The sequence below is a fragment of the Rhagoletis pomonella genome, unplaced genomic scaffold, assembly GCF_013731165.1.
Source record: "Rhagoletis pomonella isolate Grant_MI unplaced genomic scaffold, Rhpom_1.0 Rhpom_scaffold_00001, whole genome shotgun sequence".
NCBI lineage: Eukaryota > Metazoa > Arthropoda > Insecta > Diptera > Tephritidae > Rhagoletis > Rhagoletis pomonella.
This window is the reverse complement of record NW_023458555.1, coordinates 49,606,157-49,621,651: the sequence shown is the minus strand read 5'-3', so window position 1 is coordinate 49,621,651 and position 15,495 is coordinate 49,606,157. Positions and strand designations below refer to the sequence as shown.

At 38.1% G+C, this 15,495-nt stretch overlaps 1 protein-coding gene across 1 annotated transcript in view; it reads left to right on the top strand.

Moving 5' to 3' along the window:
• The window catches only part of LOC118745855 (ceramide kinase), a 74,679-nt gene extending 59,796 nt beyond the window's left edge, over positions 1-14,883 (top strand). The window contains exons 2-5 of the mRNA XM_036479538.1: positions 8,974-9,312; positions 9,413-11,028; positions 11,099-11,298; positions 14,086-14,883. Of these exons, the coding sequence (XP_036335431.1) occupies positions 9,030-9,312; positions 9,413-11,028; positions 11,099-11,298; positions 14,086-14,197 (2,211 nt within the window). The 5' untranslated portion in view covers positions 8,974-9,029 and the 3' untranslated portion in view covers positions 14,198-14,883. The remainder of the gene's footprint in view (positions 1-8,973; positions 9,313-9,412; positions 11,029-11,098; positions 11,299-14,085) is intronic.
• Positions 14,884-15,495: the final 612 nt, after the last annotated feature.

Sequence of the window (15,495 nt, the reverse complement as noted above, 5' to 3'; positions counted from 1 at the left end):
ATAAATTCGCAAGATGTCCGCAGCTCAGGTTGATTGAAGAAATCCGTTTAAATTTTTCAAATTACATCTCCTTGCATATTGGCAGGGTTGCATACTAAAGGTAGTTTTGTAAAAATTTAAGATATGTTAGTTCATTCAATATTTATATCTGAGCCAATAAAGAATGACAAATATATCCGAAAAACAAAGTTTGGAGTAAAACGCATTTTTATGGCCCCCAAATTCCGATTCATTTTAAATACAAAACTCTAAATTTTTTTCGAACAGTTTTCATTGAGAAGTCATTTTTTCATATAGCTTTTGTATTTTTAGCAACAAATATTACACATTTTGTCTAAAACTTGTTTGTAAAATAATATTATTAGCGCGTACATTGTCAAAAAGGGGAGAAGAGATGATTTATTTTTATTTAATTCTTAAAGCACCTAATTATTAGAGGTACCTTGGTAGTAGGTACACCATGGTAAATATTCGCATAAAACTGTTGATTATTTAACTTATATGGCTAGTTACGTTTCATTCTTACCTCGTCCATTGTGTTCATTTGCTTTTATGTGCTCGTAGCAAAAGCGACTACCTGGCAACCTATAGGGGTTGAATTTTACTTAAATTTATACATTTATCCACCAAAGTCGTTTGATAAAGTGATAAACTTTGGTTAAATAGATTTCCATACAAAGTTTTACAGTTCAGTTATCAAAATGATAAATTTATCACTTTATCAAGTTTATCAAGAGTTTATCACTTTTGATGAAGACCCCTATTGTTTATTCAATAACAGAACAAAGGAAATAAACAACATGAAAATAATATTTGTTCACAATTATGAGCACTGATCTGGCATTTTGTTCAAGTACGTGTAGGAATGAAATACAATAATCAATTTCCTTCTGTTTTTCTCTCTGAAAACCCGAATTGTCTCAAATTTAGTGACTTGAGATGACACTGGATTATTGAATACCATCATAACTCTCAGATAATATTTATCACAGCGCACGGCAGTGCGCGCGAGTGACGGAAGCAGCCACAGTAGCATGCTGAAATAATAAGTATACTTACATTTTGTCTCAAAATAAATAAAAAAATTTACTCAATTTATTAAAAACCATAGTTTAAAAGTATTTTTATTGATATTTCTTGTTCCTTCGAAACTCGATAAAATTAAATTTTTCTTTATTTGGAATAAAATTATAATTAAAAAATTATGCTGCAAAGCAACACTTTTCTGTAATTCCAATAAACACAGAACCCTGTTTCATATTTTTTCGGAGCTGCACAAAACCCTGGTCACGAAACAGCACCTCGGAACCCTGGTTTTTCCCGTTATTTTTTCCCGAATTATTTCATTCGGGTCGTAGTTTTGCAGCTTCGGGCCGTTCGGTTTTGCTTGCCATATTGGCTGCCATATTGAACACCCTGTCAACTAGCTGTCAACCCTAAGATATCTCACTTGTATTCTTCCACAATGCCCCCTGCACCTAGCGGTATGAAATATGCTTTACATCTGATTCCTATACCTACCATATATAATATAAAAATTACATAAAGATCGGTCCAGCCGTGTAGGAAGAGTTCGATATTTATATATTAGATAAGCACGATGCGAGAACACAGAAAAAATTTCGATGAAAAAAAAATGGTTGTCCCTAATCATCCGGAACTTCCGGACGAATACTTATTTCTTATTGCACCGGAACATCCGGATTATTAATGATTAGTTATTCGTCCGGAATTTTCTTTTTTGTCATTGGGAAAATTTACCCAACTCATAAGATATTTTAAGTCGCTTGAGTGCTAATTTGAATTTTACTTTTCCGCAGATACTTTGAAAACTTTTGCATGTGCTAAGCTGAAAAACTAATTACAGTCTGATTCCTTTGTATTGATCTCACTAGTTTAGAGTTTTCATACTGGTCATATTTATTATTTAAACCTAGTCCAAAATAAATAAACAAAAGTAAGTACGCAGGTGTATATATGTATGTATGTATGTACATATGAAAGCTGACATTAACATACATATTAATTGATTTGTTTCGCATTGTGTGGTTATCTGTTTATTTTATTTCAATAATCATAGGACGTTATTGGGTGAATCTCCATTGTTTGCTTGGTGAGTGTTTCTTACGCACTGATCAAGCTAAGAGGGATTTAGGACAGAAACTTTTCTAGTTTCAAATGTAAAGTTTAATACAAATTTAAGTTATTCACTTACGAATGAGCACGTTTGAAGCTCTAAAATCATTCAAGTTTTGAAAACAACGGTCAATGAACTAAAAATTTTATTTTTTTCTATGTTTACTTGCGTTATACAAGTTATTATATTTATGAAGTCAATAACTAATGAGTGGGCATTATTTAATACAGCATAGAATTAGGTGACCAGTCACCCTGACTGATCACGCAGCTAGTTATGAATAGCAGTGTTCTTTCATTTGCGTGCCTTCTCTACGAGTAGCAAAATACCTTGGCATGCATTAGTAACAGAATACTAACATACATATATGTATTGTACAAACATACTATATAGTTTATATATATGTATATATGTATGAACATATGTATATACATACATATGTACATACATCTGTCCATACATACATATATTTAAGTAAATGTTTGTAAATAAATACCATTCTAGTCAGTATTAGCGACCAAAATAAAAACAAAGAACAATGGTTGGTGCTTGTGATTGGCGAAGTGGAACTTATTCAAGATCAACCGGTTACTTAATGCGTTGACTTATTTTACTATATGTACGCAGTTGTGAATCTAGTATACTTACTAAGACGCAGAATAAAGGTTGGAAAAGCATTGTAGCATTGCATACAAATACATATGTAAGAAAAAGTGCTGGGAATGGAGCAATCCAGTAAAAGAAAAAAAACGATGAGTGACCATTCGAGTCGTTATTTATAAAATTATTAAAAAAAAAAATCCAGATTCACTATACGTAGCTCAGATTGAAAAGTTTCCTGACGCCAATTTCAATATGCTCAGATTGCAGAGGGTATGATAGTTGGCATACCTATGAAATGAGAGTACTCCACAGTCAGTTCTGGACATTCCAAATCTAAATATGTCTAATTTAAACGACAAGTCAGCTAGGAGTTCCTTAAGACTTGGGACGTTTTACAGATTGCCTCTATTTTAGACAGAGTTGAATTTAACCATAAATCCTTTGACTATCAGATCACATTGACTACAACCTTAAAGTGCCCTACAAAAGACACTGAAAATCTGGCAACGCTCAAACAACGACGAGATTCCAATATCCACAGATGATGTCTTGGAATGAGTTGCCGTCATCACTTGTCTAATTTGTCTGCATTTTCTGACATTTTCTGTGGTTTTTGGCGGACCCATAAAATATAGTTACTATAAAAAATGGTTAAATAAATAGTTTGGTAATATTATTGAGAATCTTCTGAAGAGGAACAGAGTTTTGCCGATCAAAAAATATTGGTTTTCAAGAATTCTATACCATTTCTATGAAAATTGTTTTTTTTTCCATATAAAATACATGGAAAACTTTGAGCGCTTCGAGCGACCTCTAAATATATTTTTATTTAAAAAAAAATAGGGGTATATTTTTTCGGTATAGAACAATCCTAGGGGGTGAGAGCATAAAAATTCCCACTTTACTTTTTCACATGCATTTTTGGACCAGTAAATATGTACTCTTCAACCCGACGTATATCTTAATAATAATTTTTTATATAAAATATTTGTTTAAAATTATTAGATTCAAAAAGTAAAATTTTTTTTTTTTGGGAAAAGTTCTTTTCGTAAAATTCTGAGGCACTGACTGTGCAAAAATTTTTGTTAATTAACATTATTTTTTCAAAGTTCTTTTAATTTTGTCAATGTTATTGTGGCTTATTAACATTTTATTTTTAATATTTTTTACTGAGCTTTGTACCACGATTGTTTATTAGGAAAAATGAAAAATTTCTTTTAATTTTGTTTCACTGAATACTGAGATAATTCTTAGGCTAAAATATTAAAGCATTTAAAATATAATTTTTAACAACATAATTTTTATGGAAATAAATACGAAATTTTATTTACAGTACTATATAAAAATATTTTTAAATTAAAGCTATCCAATTGATTTGATATTCAAATCTTGTAAACTTTAAAAAGTGTACGCATTCCCAATAAAGCTCGGTCAAACTTGTCCTTTAACTGAATAAAGGTATATTTTGTCATTACAAACAATTTCATAGAACACTCGAAAAATTTGGTTGTTAATTACGTACATATATTCCATGATACAAAAAAGAAGGTGGTTTCATTACTACTATTTTTTGATTATAAATCAGATTTTTGACATTTCTCCAGATGCAAACATTAAGCATAGCTTTGCCACATTGAAATTTTTTGAGGGGGGGATTTTATTTTAAATATTTGGATTTAATAAAAGAGTAAAATTTACATACAAAAAAAAAGCAAGTTCAAGTGTTCGATAATCAAATTTGAACGTTTTTCTCAAGCGTATTAAAGATCCTTTGAATAATATCGATGTGCAGAGATGAAGTAATAAAATAAAATCCAGTTTTGAAACATTTATTTATTAAAAAGCTTTTTTCATTTCATTTTAAACAAAATAAATAAATTTACATAACAAAACTCTTTTTTTAATAATCCGAAGAAGATGTATTGAGAGATATTTCGTCATTAAAGCATAGTCCAAAACAGGCTTCGGAGAAGGTTGTATGCGCTCATTGCCTCTCAATTAAAGAAGTCACAATTCAGAATTCTCCCGAAGTGAAGTATCTAGAAGTAATTCAGGATACAAAACTGTCGTGTAGATCTAACGTGGAACACAAAACCTCTAAAGAATTGGCAGCATTTTGGCAATGTAAGCAGGTCTTTGGCAAAACGTGGGGTGTGTCACCATAGCGAATCCTCTGGATGTATACCTCTATGATCAGACCCATAATTATCTATGCGCCAGTGGTATAGTGGAGCAGATTCTCAATCAAGAGCGTGGGAAGTCTGCTTGCTAAACTTCAAATAACTACTGCCGTGTGCTGTCCTGAAGCTTTCTCTACAATACGTGGCGCACTGCTGCACTTACCGTCACTTTGTGTCTTCATACGTGGGAAAGCTTTAAAGGCCACCTGCAGACTAAAAAGAAACGGATGCTGCTATAACACTGAGTGGGGCCAGGCGGAAATTGCTAGCGGCATATTTCTGAGCACTTGTGTCTTTTCAATGCCACAGGATAGTACGCCACCTTTACCTTTGTTGAAGAGATTCTATAATGTTTAGTTCCCTGCGGCTGAATGCTGGTTTAATACCAGCACTGAGCCCGGAAGTATGCTTCGGTCCTCCAGGCTGAGGTATTTGCAGTGACAGCCAAACTGCACTTAAGGCATTGGGCAGCCCTCTAACTACTTACTTCCAAACTCTGGGTGCCAGTTCAACTGGCAATAACCTATCGTCAATAACTATAATATCTATCATAGCATGAAGCACCGGAATTAAAGCCTTACCTTTGCAAAGCACATCCAAATCCTTTTCGGTGGTTGGCTTTAGAATAAACTAATTTAATAATAGCTAATTTTTGCGGTGGACAACATATTTACCGGTCTTTTATTTCAAAGAAAAAGTCAGTTGGTTGTTTTTTTCAAATACGGCGATGTGTGAATTTCAGTTTTCGTTATTGCTCAGATCGAAGACAAATTTCCTTTTAATTTTCTAAATATATATTTTTTTACAGTAAATAAATGATTATTGAGGATTAGGTATAGCGGCACGAAATGTCACAATCTGCTTAATTGTCAGGTAGTTAATATGGCGCCCGAAAAGTGACAATGAAATTACCTTCGTTTTTGTATCATGCATATATTCTATGTACTAACACCAATGTGTATTTGTAAAATATTTGAATAATTAAATCTATCTAAAACACTGGCTGAACTGTCAAAAAATAGGGATCATTTAAGGGCATATTTGGATAGATAGATACCAGTTTTCTCGAGCTCAGGAATGGCTTCGCAGATATTTTGGGATCCTGCGCTGAATTGTGGAGCAGAGCGAATAAAATAAAAACACTATTTCCATATCGATTAATAATTGATGACTCTTTCAAAACCGATGATGGATGCATATAACTGATTTCTGCATTAGATAAACTAAATATTCATATCAATCGAGCTTATTTTATTAAAACTTTTTTTTTTTGGTACCTAAGGTTTTTTCTTGCATGCCCCTCATTTGGAACGTCTGTCTACCTTATACATATCAGCGCATGCATCTATAGATAACGAAGTGCCGTTGTCATTGTCGTTAAAAATGCAGCGAAGGTGAACAGCTTTGCACTTGAACTTGACATTTATACTTACTACTTATTTAATAACTTCGTACTTTGAATTTTAATTCGTATGTAAGTATGGGTATGTAAACCACAGCTACCGTAGTTAATTAATAAATAAATTTTATTTTGTACTTTTACGTTACGTGTTTTTATAGTAAATATCAGGGCTTGCAATTCGGTGCGGGATTTTGAACTTTGTACGATTTCAAATGAACTTAATATTTTTTACGGGCTATTAACGTTCATTATCTCCTCAAAAGTGCTTATTAGCATAAAATGAAATGAAATTAAGTTTGTACTGCATACAAATACACATCGCATCGTGACTGACGGTACCTTCGTTGCTTTTACGCTTTTTGCGTTTTACCGGCTTTTTAGTGCATTTTGCTGAACGCGCAAGGCCCAGTTAATTCAAGTTTCACATCAATTTGTGTCAGTGTGTATGTAGATACTTTTTGAAATGTACACATATACAAAAAAACATATTTATACATATATGAGTTTACAAGTGATATTTGTAATTTCTCCGTCTACGCTTTGCAATCGCAAACGCTTTCATATATGCGGGTACAGTGACGATCATTGATATTGGGACTCCTAATTATTGACAATTCCAGCGGCAGCAGCGTGCGTTGCCATTCCGCAGGCCCTGGGTTCAAGCCCGGTCGCCCCTCGGCAGGCAATGGCAAACCTCCGAGTGTATTTCTGTAATGAAAAACAGCTCTTAGGCGGCGTAAATTTGTACATCTCTCCCCTTTGTGCAACAACATCGTGCCGCACGCCACAAATCAGAGGAGACGCTCGGCCATACACCAGCGTAACTATGTTTATTATTATTATTAATTACACTTGTTTACAGCAAAAATGTTCTATAGATGCCACTATCGAATTCCTATGTAGAATTGCTCGGTGATTCCGAAAATCGTGTTAATTTTTTTTTCTATGGATACGTTTTCGAGATATTTTCAATTTACTGTTATTCAGCTTAAAGCAAAAATTGGGTCTTTTAAACAGTATATCTTACGAACCAATTTAACAATCTTAATATAAAGTACGGCAAATGAAAGCCAATGAAATTTTCAATAAACCGCATATAAACCACTTTCCGACAGAGCTTACAGTTTCTGATAAATTAATTAATCATTCCAGGTCTTTTTATTTTTTAATGAAAAAATCAAACGTTAACAGAAGAAAAATTTAAAAAATAAATAAATAAATACAAAATAATGAGTAGTCGAATGAAAATTCGCAATTGTACGAAAAATGAGGAGGAAAGAAAGTTACTCATACGCCACTTACACCGTGTTTTCTTCATCAACTAAATTTTTTTGTAACAGAACAGGCTTTAGTACAAATGCAAAAATTTGGCACAGAACCTTTTATTTTTTAGATTTTTCATCTGTTAAAGTTTGATTTAATTTTCATTTTTTCATTAAAAAATAAAAAAAAACTGGAATGATTAATTAATTTGTCAGAAACTATCAATCCTATCGGAAAATGATGTATATAAGGTTTATGGAGAATTTTATTGGCTTGACGTACCTCCTTTTAAGATTATTCTATTGGTTTGTAAGATATACGTTATTAAGAGGACCACTTTTTGTTTTAAGCTGAATAACGGTAGATTGCAAATATCCCGAAAACGTATCCATAGAAAAAAAATTCACTTGATTTTCGGAATCACCGAGCAAGTCTACATGGAAATTGGATGGTGGCGTCTGGAGAACAAAAACCTAACCAAAAGTTGTGATCCAGTGTTGTTGACAATTCTAGCAAACCAACTCGAAATTCCAACGCCATTCACCTTTAAATGGCAGTACTTGCTCTGCTCTGAATTTAACCACTCCGCTATGGGGTAGCAGGTCATCAAAAGTGGCGAAAATATGAAGCCATTGATCGATTTTAATGAAACTTCGTAAATGGGGGGTTTCGGGCTCGCTCGGGATACAGTTTGTTTATTCCGTTTTGGGATGACTTAGGATTCTCTTCGGATGTAGATTCTCTTTGTAAGGGGGTTAACCGGACCAAGGCCTTCCACCACTACAAACTCAAGCTTGGTAGGACAGAAACCTTTCTGTGTCGCCTATAAGCAGGAGTATCAGATTGGAGTCCTGTGGTCTCGAGAATGATCCAAAGACGGTATTATGAAAAACCCCTCGAAAACTTATAGTCAACTTTTTGGACGACAGAGTCTCTAGATCTTATACGGCTAGATATTGTACTTCTGAATTCTATAGTTTTTTTTTCGACATAAGCAAACTGAGCAGTAAATAAAAGTGTAAGTAGCAACCAACAGCTACAAAGGTGTACTTTATTTCCACCAACCACTTTTTGTGTATTAAGAAATATTTCTAAACAAAATTAATTTTTGCTCTTCATATTGCTTAATACTTTCAGTTCAGCCAAAATACATGAAACCAGTTTCCCCCTCACTTGGCGAATTCTAGCGGAGAGAAACAAGTTATCAGTTTTTTCCACTTATTACTACAATCGTTTGCGTGGAAAATGCGGGTTTAATGGATTTCTGTATTCTTTTTCATGTTTTCACACCTTCGTTTCTTTTTTCACAATTCGCTATTCTACAACGGTTCTGTTTATTTTGCGTAAAAAACCTGTTCCAACCACTTCTCTGTGCTTTTTCATTACAGCCATAGCTATGTCGAATCGCGCTTAACTAATCAGTCATAAGCCAGCAGCCACCAAGATGACGCAGAGCAGCACGGATTTCACGCAGATTCCTACAGCGGCCCACTCAAAAGCTGCAAGCAAAAAAGAGAAAGAAGCAGAAGCTGGTGCTACAGCGACAGCAGCGGCACCACATACCGCGCCCCCACTTGCCGGCAGTCAGCATTGTGATATACTACTGAACAACTTTCAAATCAAGAAGAAACGCTATCGCGTCTTACTCAATTACGACCACATCGTTTGGGAGCGAATGAAAACGAAACGCGCAAGCGATGTCGATGCTGAATGTACGTTGAAGAAAGGTGAGACCTTTATGAACATAAATGCATAGTCTGTTTATAACATGCATTTTAAAAAATTAAATTATCCTCCACAAACGTTATGATATTTCTTTTTCTATAGGCGAACAACCAACGGAGCTGCTGTCGCGCCGCTCAACCTATAGCAGCGACTCGAAGGTGCTGCATATAAACGAACTAATCAGAGTGAGTAAGGGCAACACAAAGTCAGCGGCATTGCTGATAACACCGCCGCAACCATATGCTGACTTCGGCGCGCATGCTACATCCCAGCAACAACAACAGCAGCAGCAGCTGCCGCAAGCCAGCAGTACGCCACCCACAGAGCAATACCTAGCGCTTTCGTATGCCGCGCGCATTATCAAATCGGCAACGGATTGCAATCGCTTGGAGGTGCGCAAGCTGGTGCTGTTCAACGAGGACGCGTACATCGTGCGCCAATGGCACGCGCTGCTCAATAAAATGCTAGCGAACACGGCACCGTTACGGCTGCGCGTGCGTCGGCTGCTGGTCTTCATTAATCCGTTTGGTGGCCGCAAGACGGGTGTAGAGGTTTACGAGCGTCATTGCAAGCCGCTCTTCCAACTGGCCGGTATCGATGCGTCGTGCATCTTGACGCAGCGCTCGAACCAGATACGTGATATTCTGCTCAGTGATGATTTGACGCCGTTCGATGCGGTTTGTTGTGTTGGTGGCGACGGCACGGCCGCGGAGGTAATCAACGGTTTAATTTTCCGCGCCATATGTGATTCGGGCATGGATCCACGCGAGCCTGCATTTGTGCCAAAGCCAGCGCTACCAATCGCTATAATACCGGCGGGCAGCACGGACACCATTGCCTACAGCGTGCACGGTACTGCTGACGTGCGCACTGCTGCCATACACTTGATTTTAGGTCAGCGACGTGGCATGGATATTTGCAGCGTACGAAATCGTGAGGGCGTCATACGGTTCTGCGCTAGCGTACTCTCCTATGGCTACTTAGGCGATGTGGCGGCGAAGAGCGAGCGCTATCGTTGGATGGGTCCGAAGCGTTACGAGTATGCCGGTGTTAAAACATTTCTTGCCAATACCGGCTACGAAGCGGAATTGCGTGTGCAGCAACCAATAGACAGTGAGTCAAGCGTGCAAGCGGGAAATAACACAATATGCTGTGTGAATTGTGAGCGTTGCAGCGCAGCCGCCGTGGAAGAAGCTGAGCTGTCGTCAAAGCGCGCGTTAATGAAAAAGGCTATACTGGCAGGTGCGGTGACAGCAGCGCAAGACGATGATGAGTTGCCGTCATCGTCAAACGCCTCGTTGAAGAGTTGTGAAGATGACAGTGAAGCGTACGATGGTGCCGAAAGTAACAAAGCTTATTTGGCAGACGCGTCGGAACTATCAGTTGAAAAGCTAAACGTAAACGAAAAAGAAGCGCTAGATTGTGATGCATCTAAAAGTGAAATGGTAGTGAATCAAGCAACTGCTGCAGTTAATGCCGAAAACTCCGAAAGTGTGTTGGACCGCACAACGCCAACTACACAATGGAAAACAATAAACGGTAAATTTTTTATGATCAGTGGCGCGAATATTACTTGCGCCTGCACGCGTAGTCCAGGCGGCGTGGCGCGTTACAGCCATGTAGGCGACGGCTATCTGGACTTGATTCTAGTGCAAAAAACTTCGCTCTTCAATAATATTCGGCTGCTTCTCAACCTGACGAGTCGCAATGGAGATATTGTGAGTAACGGTATATGTATTATTAATTTTAATTTTTTTTTTACGAAAAGTGAATATCTATATCTTCTAGCGAAATTTACCCTTTGTGGAAACGTATCGCACCAAGAAGTTCTGCTTCCGCTCTCCCAACGTGAACCTTGAGGAGGCTTACAGCATTAGTGGTTCCTGTCAGCCGATTACACAAAGTTATGTTCACTATGACGACGAGGATAATTTATCCAGCTGGAATTGTGACGGCGAAGTGATTAATGAACAGGAGCTCACAATGATGTAGGTATTAGTTACTTAAGGCTGTACATATCATGAGCGAAAGGTTTTTTTATGAGAATCTCTTCCTTGGCGAAAATATGCTCAGAGGCTTGCTCTCGCCTGCCGTTGGACGATCGCTATTAGAAAAAAGCTTTTTTTTGATAGGAATTGAACCAGGGTTCTGCAAGGTGGTGGTGCGCTTTCCTGACCACTCGACTCTAGCGGCCACCTAAGCCTTTCTTAAATTCTTTAAATTACTTACAGTTGTCGTCAAGCTCATTTAATATAAGGCTCCGTATAAAGACAGTTTCGACCGTGTTGGACCATAGGGTTAGGGGTATGAGAGGAGTTGGTTCCAGTGAGCACCTGAAGAGATGGTTAGTGTCCCGACAGACATATTTACATTTTGGACACAAGTCGCGTATGTTGGAGTTAATTTTGGATGAGAAAGAGTTCAACCTGCTACAATATCTAGAATAGAGTTGTGCCAAAGTGACGCTGTTCTGACGAAGAAATTCGAGCTCTCCGTCTACGATGGGTGATGATTGTCCTCCGATGACGGCACTTACCACTCAAGAGTTGTTGAATGTATTAATGAACTCTCGATAAATTCCGTTAAAAGCCTTTCCATGGCTCGTCTTGTTTAGCGAATGGCGTACATATATGTAGCTGGACCCTAGAATCTAAGATCTAGAAAATTGTTTCTGAACTAAAGAACGGCTCGGCTTTACGCAAGTGGCCAAAGGGGTTTACATGTGGTAGTGTGCCTTGACTATGTTCATTTAGTCGCAGTCCCGAGTGCGGCGTTCTGACCAGGCTGGAGCTTCGTCTACGAGTACGTCCTACTAGCGCCGGTGAACAAAAATACACACTATAATTTAGAAACGGCCGGCCGATTGCCTTGTATATATATATTGGCTCTAAGCGCTGCCCGCGAGTGATTCGAGGATTTTGTAACGGTTTTATGCCTTATTGACGATTACGATTTTTGTATGGGAAAGCAATACTTTCTATACAGTGCGGAAGCAGGAAACTTTGTGCACTTTTCGGAAGCCATGCTGATGTACCGCTGGGCTCAATGTTCAGAGTACCAACAGCCGCATTAGCTGTCTTCCCTGGCCTCCGCCCAGCGCTCGTTGAGCCTGCTGTGCGCCCGTCTGTCTAGGAGCACATTGCCAACGGAACTCCTACACCCTCCCTGTGCGAGATGTTGGCCTCGAGGTTATCTTTCCTTGCTAATTTATCAGCACTACAATTCCCATTGGATTGCCACTTAACTATCACAGTAGATATTTACCCTTCTAATCGGCAAAACACTGATGCATAGCCAATCAGTTGCCTATTTTATAGCGGGCACCTCTGCCTGAAAGACGCTGTAGAAATCCGGCAGCCTAAGCATGAGATTTATTGAGACTTTCTGACAGAAAACACCTGGTCCAACTCTGCCATCCAGCTTCGATGCGACCTTTCTGTCGTGCAGCATGCGGGATATGGTTGGGGGTTTTTTATTATAGCTTCGGGTAAGACAAACGTTACTCTCACGCTCCTCCAAGCTCCATATAACTATCTCAACTGCCTTTTGCAGCGTTCCAGGAGACTTGAAGGTCATGAAGGAATTAATCGCCCAGAACAGTCGGTGCTTTTCCAACAACACCGGTTAGCTCACACTAAGCCTATTTGGCTGGGAAATGAGTGTCAAGGAGAACCTTAATTGATTCCTGTTCGCGCATCGTCCTTATGTATTCCATAGACGGGATTGCGTTTCGTGGCAGCCTTTTACGGTTTCGGAGAAGTTTCTCCATGGCTCCCTTTTACATTTTCTTATCTCATACGTGTATATACCTAGTCCCACCTTGTGAAGTTCCGAGTCAGAGTATTGTCCACTCTCCCTGGCTTTGTCAAAGAGACACCTGCTTGACGTCCTGACCTTGGAGAGTTAAATCTTTCACCACTTCGGACTGACTTTGCGCGAGGCCCTACTCAGTGGGCATAAGCTCTCCGTTGCTTTCTTACAGGCTTACGTGAAATCCATAGCATCATAAATCGAGCTTTTTATGCCTACCCGACCCTGCGAGGCTTTTGGGAATAGTTCCGAAGTATTAATACTGGCTGAATTTAGCCATGGAGGCCCTAATAAGTTCTTCTAAATTTCGAAGGACCTCTTCTCTATCCACAGAGATAAAGGAAGGTTCGTTCGTGACCACCTCTCACTTTGATGTCTGAGCTTTTCCAGTAGGAGTGTCTCGAATTTTCATAAGATCCAATAATGACATTGGCCTTCCGTCGTCTGGCCTTATTTATGGTTTCCGCAGCAGTAGTGGTGGTGGTTTCATCTCATTTTCGTGTGTCATATATGCGGGTATCAGCCTCAGCTCTCTGGCGCCGCATTCCAGGCTAACCGTCATAATGGTCACATTGCTGAAGTTATTGCTTTGAATTCATTTCTAATGAACATACAGGATCTTCATCTACCTGCTTGTTTCTCCACCATCAGCTTACGCTTAGGCGGTCTGATCCCTGAGATACCGCTACTGGTCAAGCACGACTCCTGAATCAGGATTACGTAAGCTCCACCTTGTTCAAGGAGATCTTCGGATGCCTTCTTAGAGTTCTGGGGGTTTATTTGCAGGATCCTTATCCTCCAAAACAGAATGAAATATTCGTAACCAATAAACCTTTGGACCTGAAAGAGATAAATTGTTATCGCTTGCGGCATTTTTACAGAACTTTTGGAAAGTTATAAACTTTTGTATACTATACATACATATGTACTTAAAATTGTGTACTATTTTTTATATATATTTTCAGCTCCCATTGCCAACTTATCGACGTCTTCATGCGTGGTCCGTACCCATACCATAAACCATCAAAAAGTACTAAAAGTTCCCTTTTATGCTGCTGTTGCAAGCGTGATGATTAACATAGCCATCCACCGTCGGATACCTTCTGATATATGGTGAAGAGTGTTACATTTCCTGAGGTCCTAGGAACAACGATCGTATTTTGCCTTTTGTTGGTCACATTAAAGTGTTTGCGCAAACGACTGCTTTCATAGAAAACTAGGCGCAGAATTAGTGTATGATAGAAAGTGATAAAATTAGTTAGGAAACAAGAAGCTTTATGCATGTAATTGGATTGGCCTTGGATCAATTGTTATAAACATTTACATATATGTAGAACGTACGAATAATATTCCAAACCGGAAGTGTGGCTTTAAAAGTAGAATATCAAAAATTGCACAACTATTCCTATTTTATTCAAGCTATGTATTATTGTTACTATTTTGGTTGAAATAATGAATCCATTCCTTTTATTAATTTTCGCTGGTGTCCCATAAGGGTATTCATATTTTTATAGATTTTACTAAACGAACATTCCCTTCTTAAGTATTAGGTTTGAAAGGAAATGAATATATTTATGTGATTTATGATAATTTAAAAGTTTTGCACATTGAACTATAATATTTGAGAAGCTTCTAATTTTGATCTATTTTTTATTATAAGTATGTATTTTTTATTAGCATAGTGGACATTGTTGGGATTTGTATAAATAAGTATTGTATTTCTTGCTTGTACTGTTAACAATAAAAATTACTAGAAATAAAAATGTGTTATTCATCTACATATAATTTGCATTTACTATTGACACCTTTATTTCCTTCCCATTCAGGTATAGCGCGACAGTATGCGAACTCTGGTTACCAGTTAACTTCCAGTTTCAAAATATCTCTCACAGCTATCACCGGCGGTAAGAAGAATTAAAATGTGGATGGAGGACTACAGCCTCACATTAGCTTACTGGAAAAAGGAGATGGATCTGAACAAGAAGACATCTCCACCCCGCGATGCGTCAAATACTATGGGCTTATACTGGATAGTAAGCTCACATTCTGCGATCACATCGAGAGTGTGTCGAAAAGAGCGTCGAAAAAGACAGCAACGCTGAGCAGACGAATGGCAAACCTAAATGGACCCAAACCATGTATTTTTTTTTCATATAGAGATGGAAAGCATCGAAAGCCTTAACCCCGTCAGTGTGAGACTTTAACCCACTAAAACCACCTCTTCTCGTCCGGTTTTCCCCCCTGGTACTACCGTCAAGTATTTCGTCAGGAGGCCGTTTGAGCAAATTTCTCGAAGATATCTAGGTCGACGTTGTCAGTCATCTCTATACGAACGTCGGGGTCTCCGTTCATAGTCTCAGTCCGCACTTTGTGCG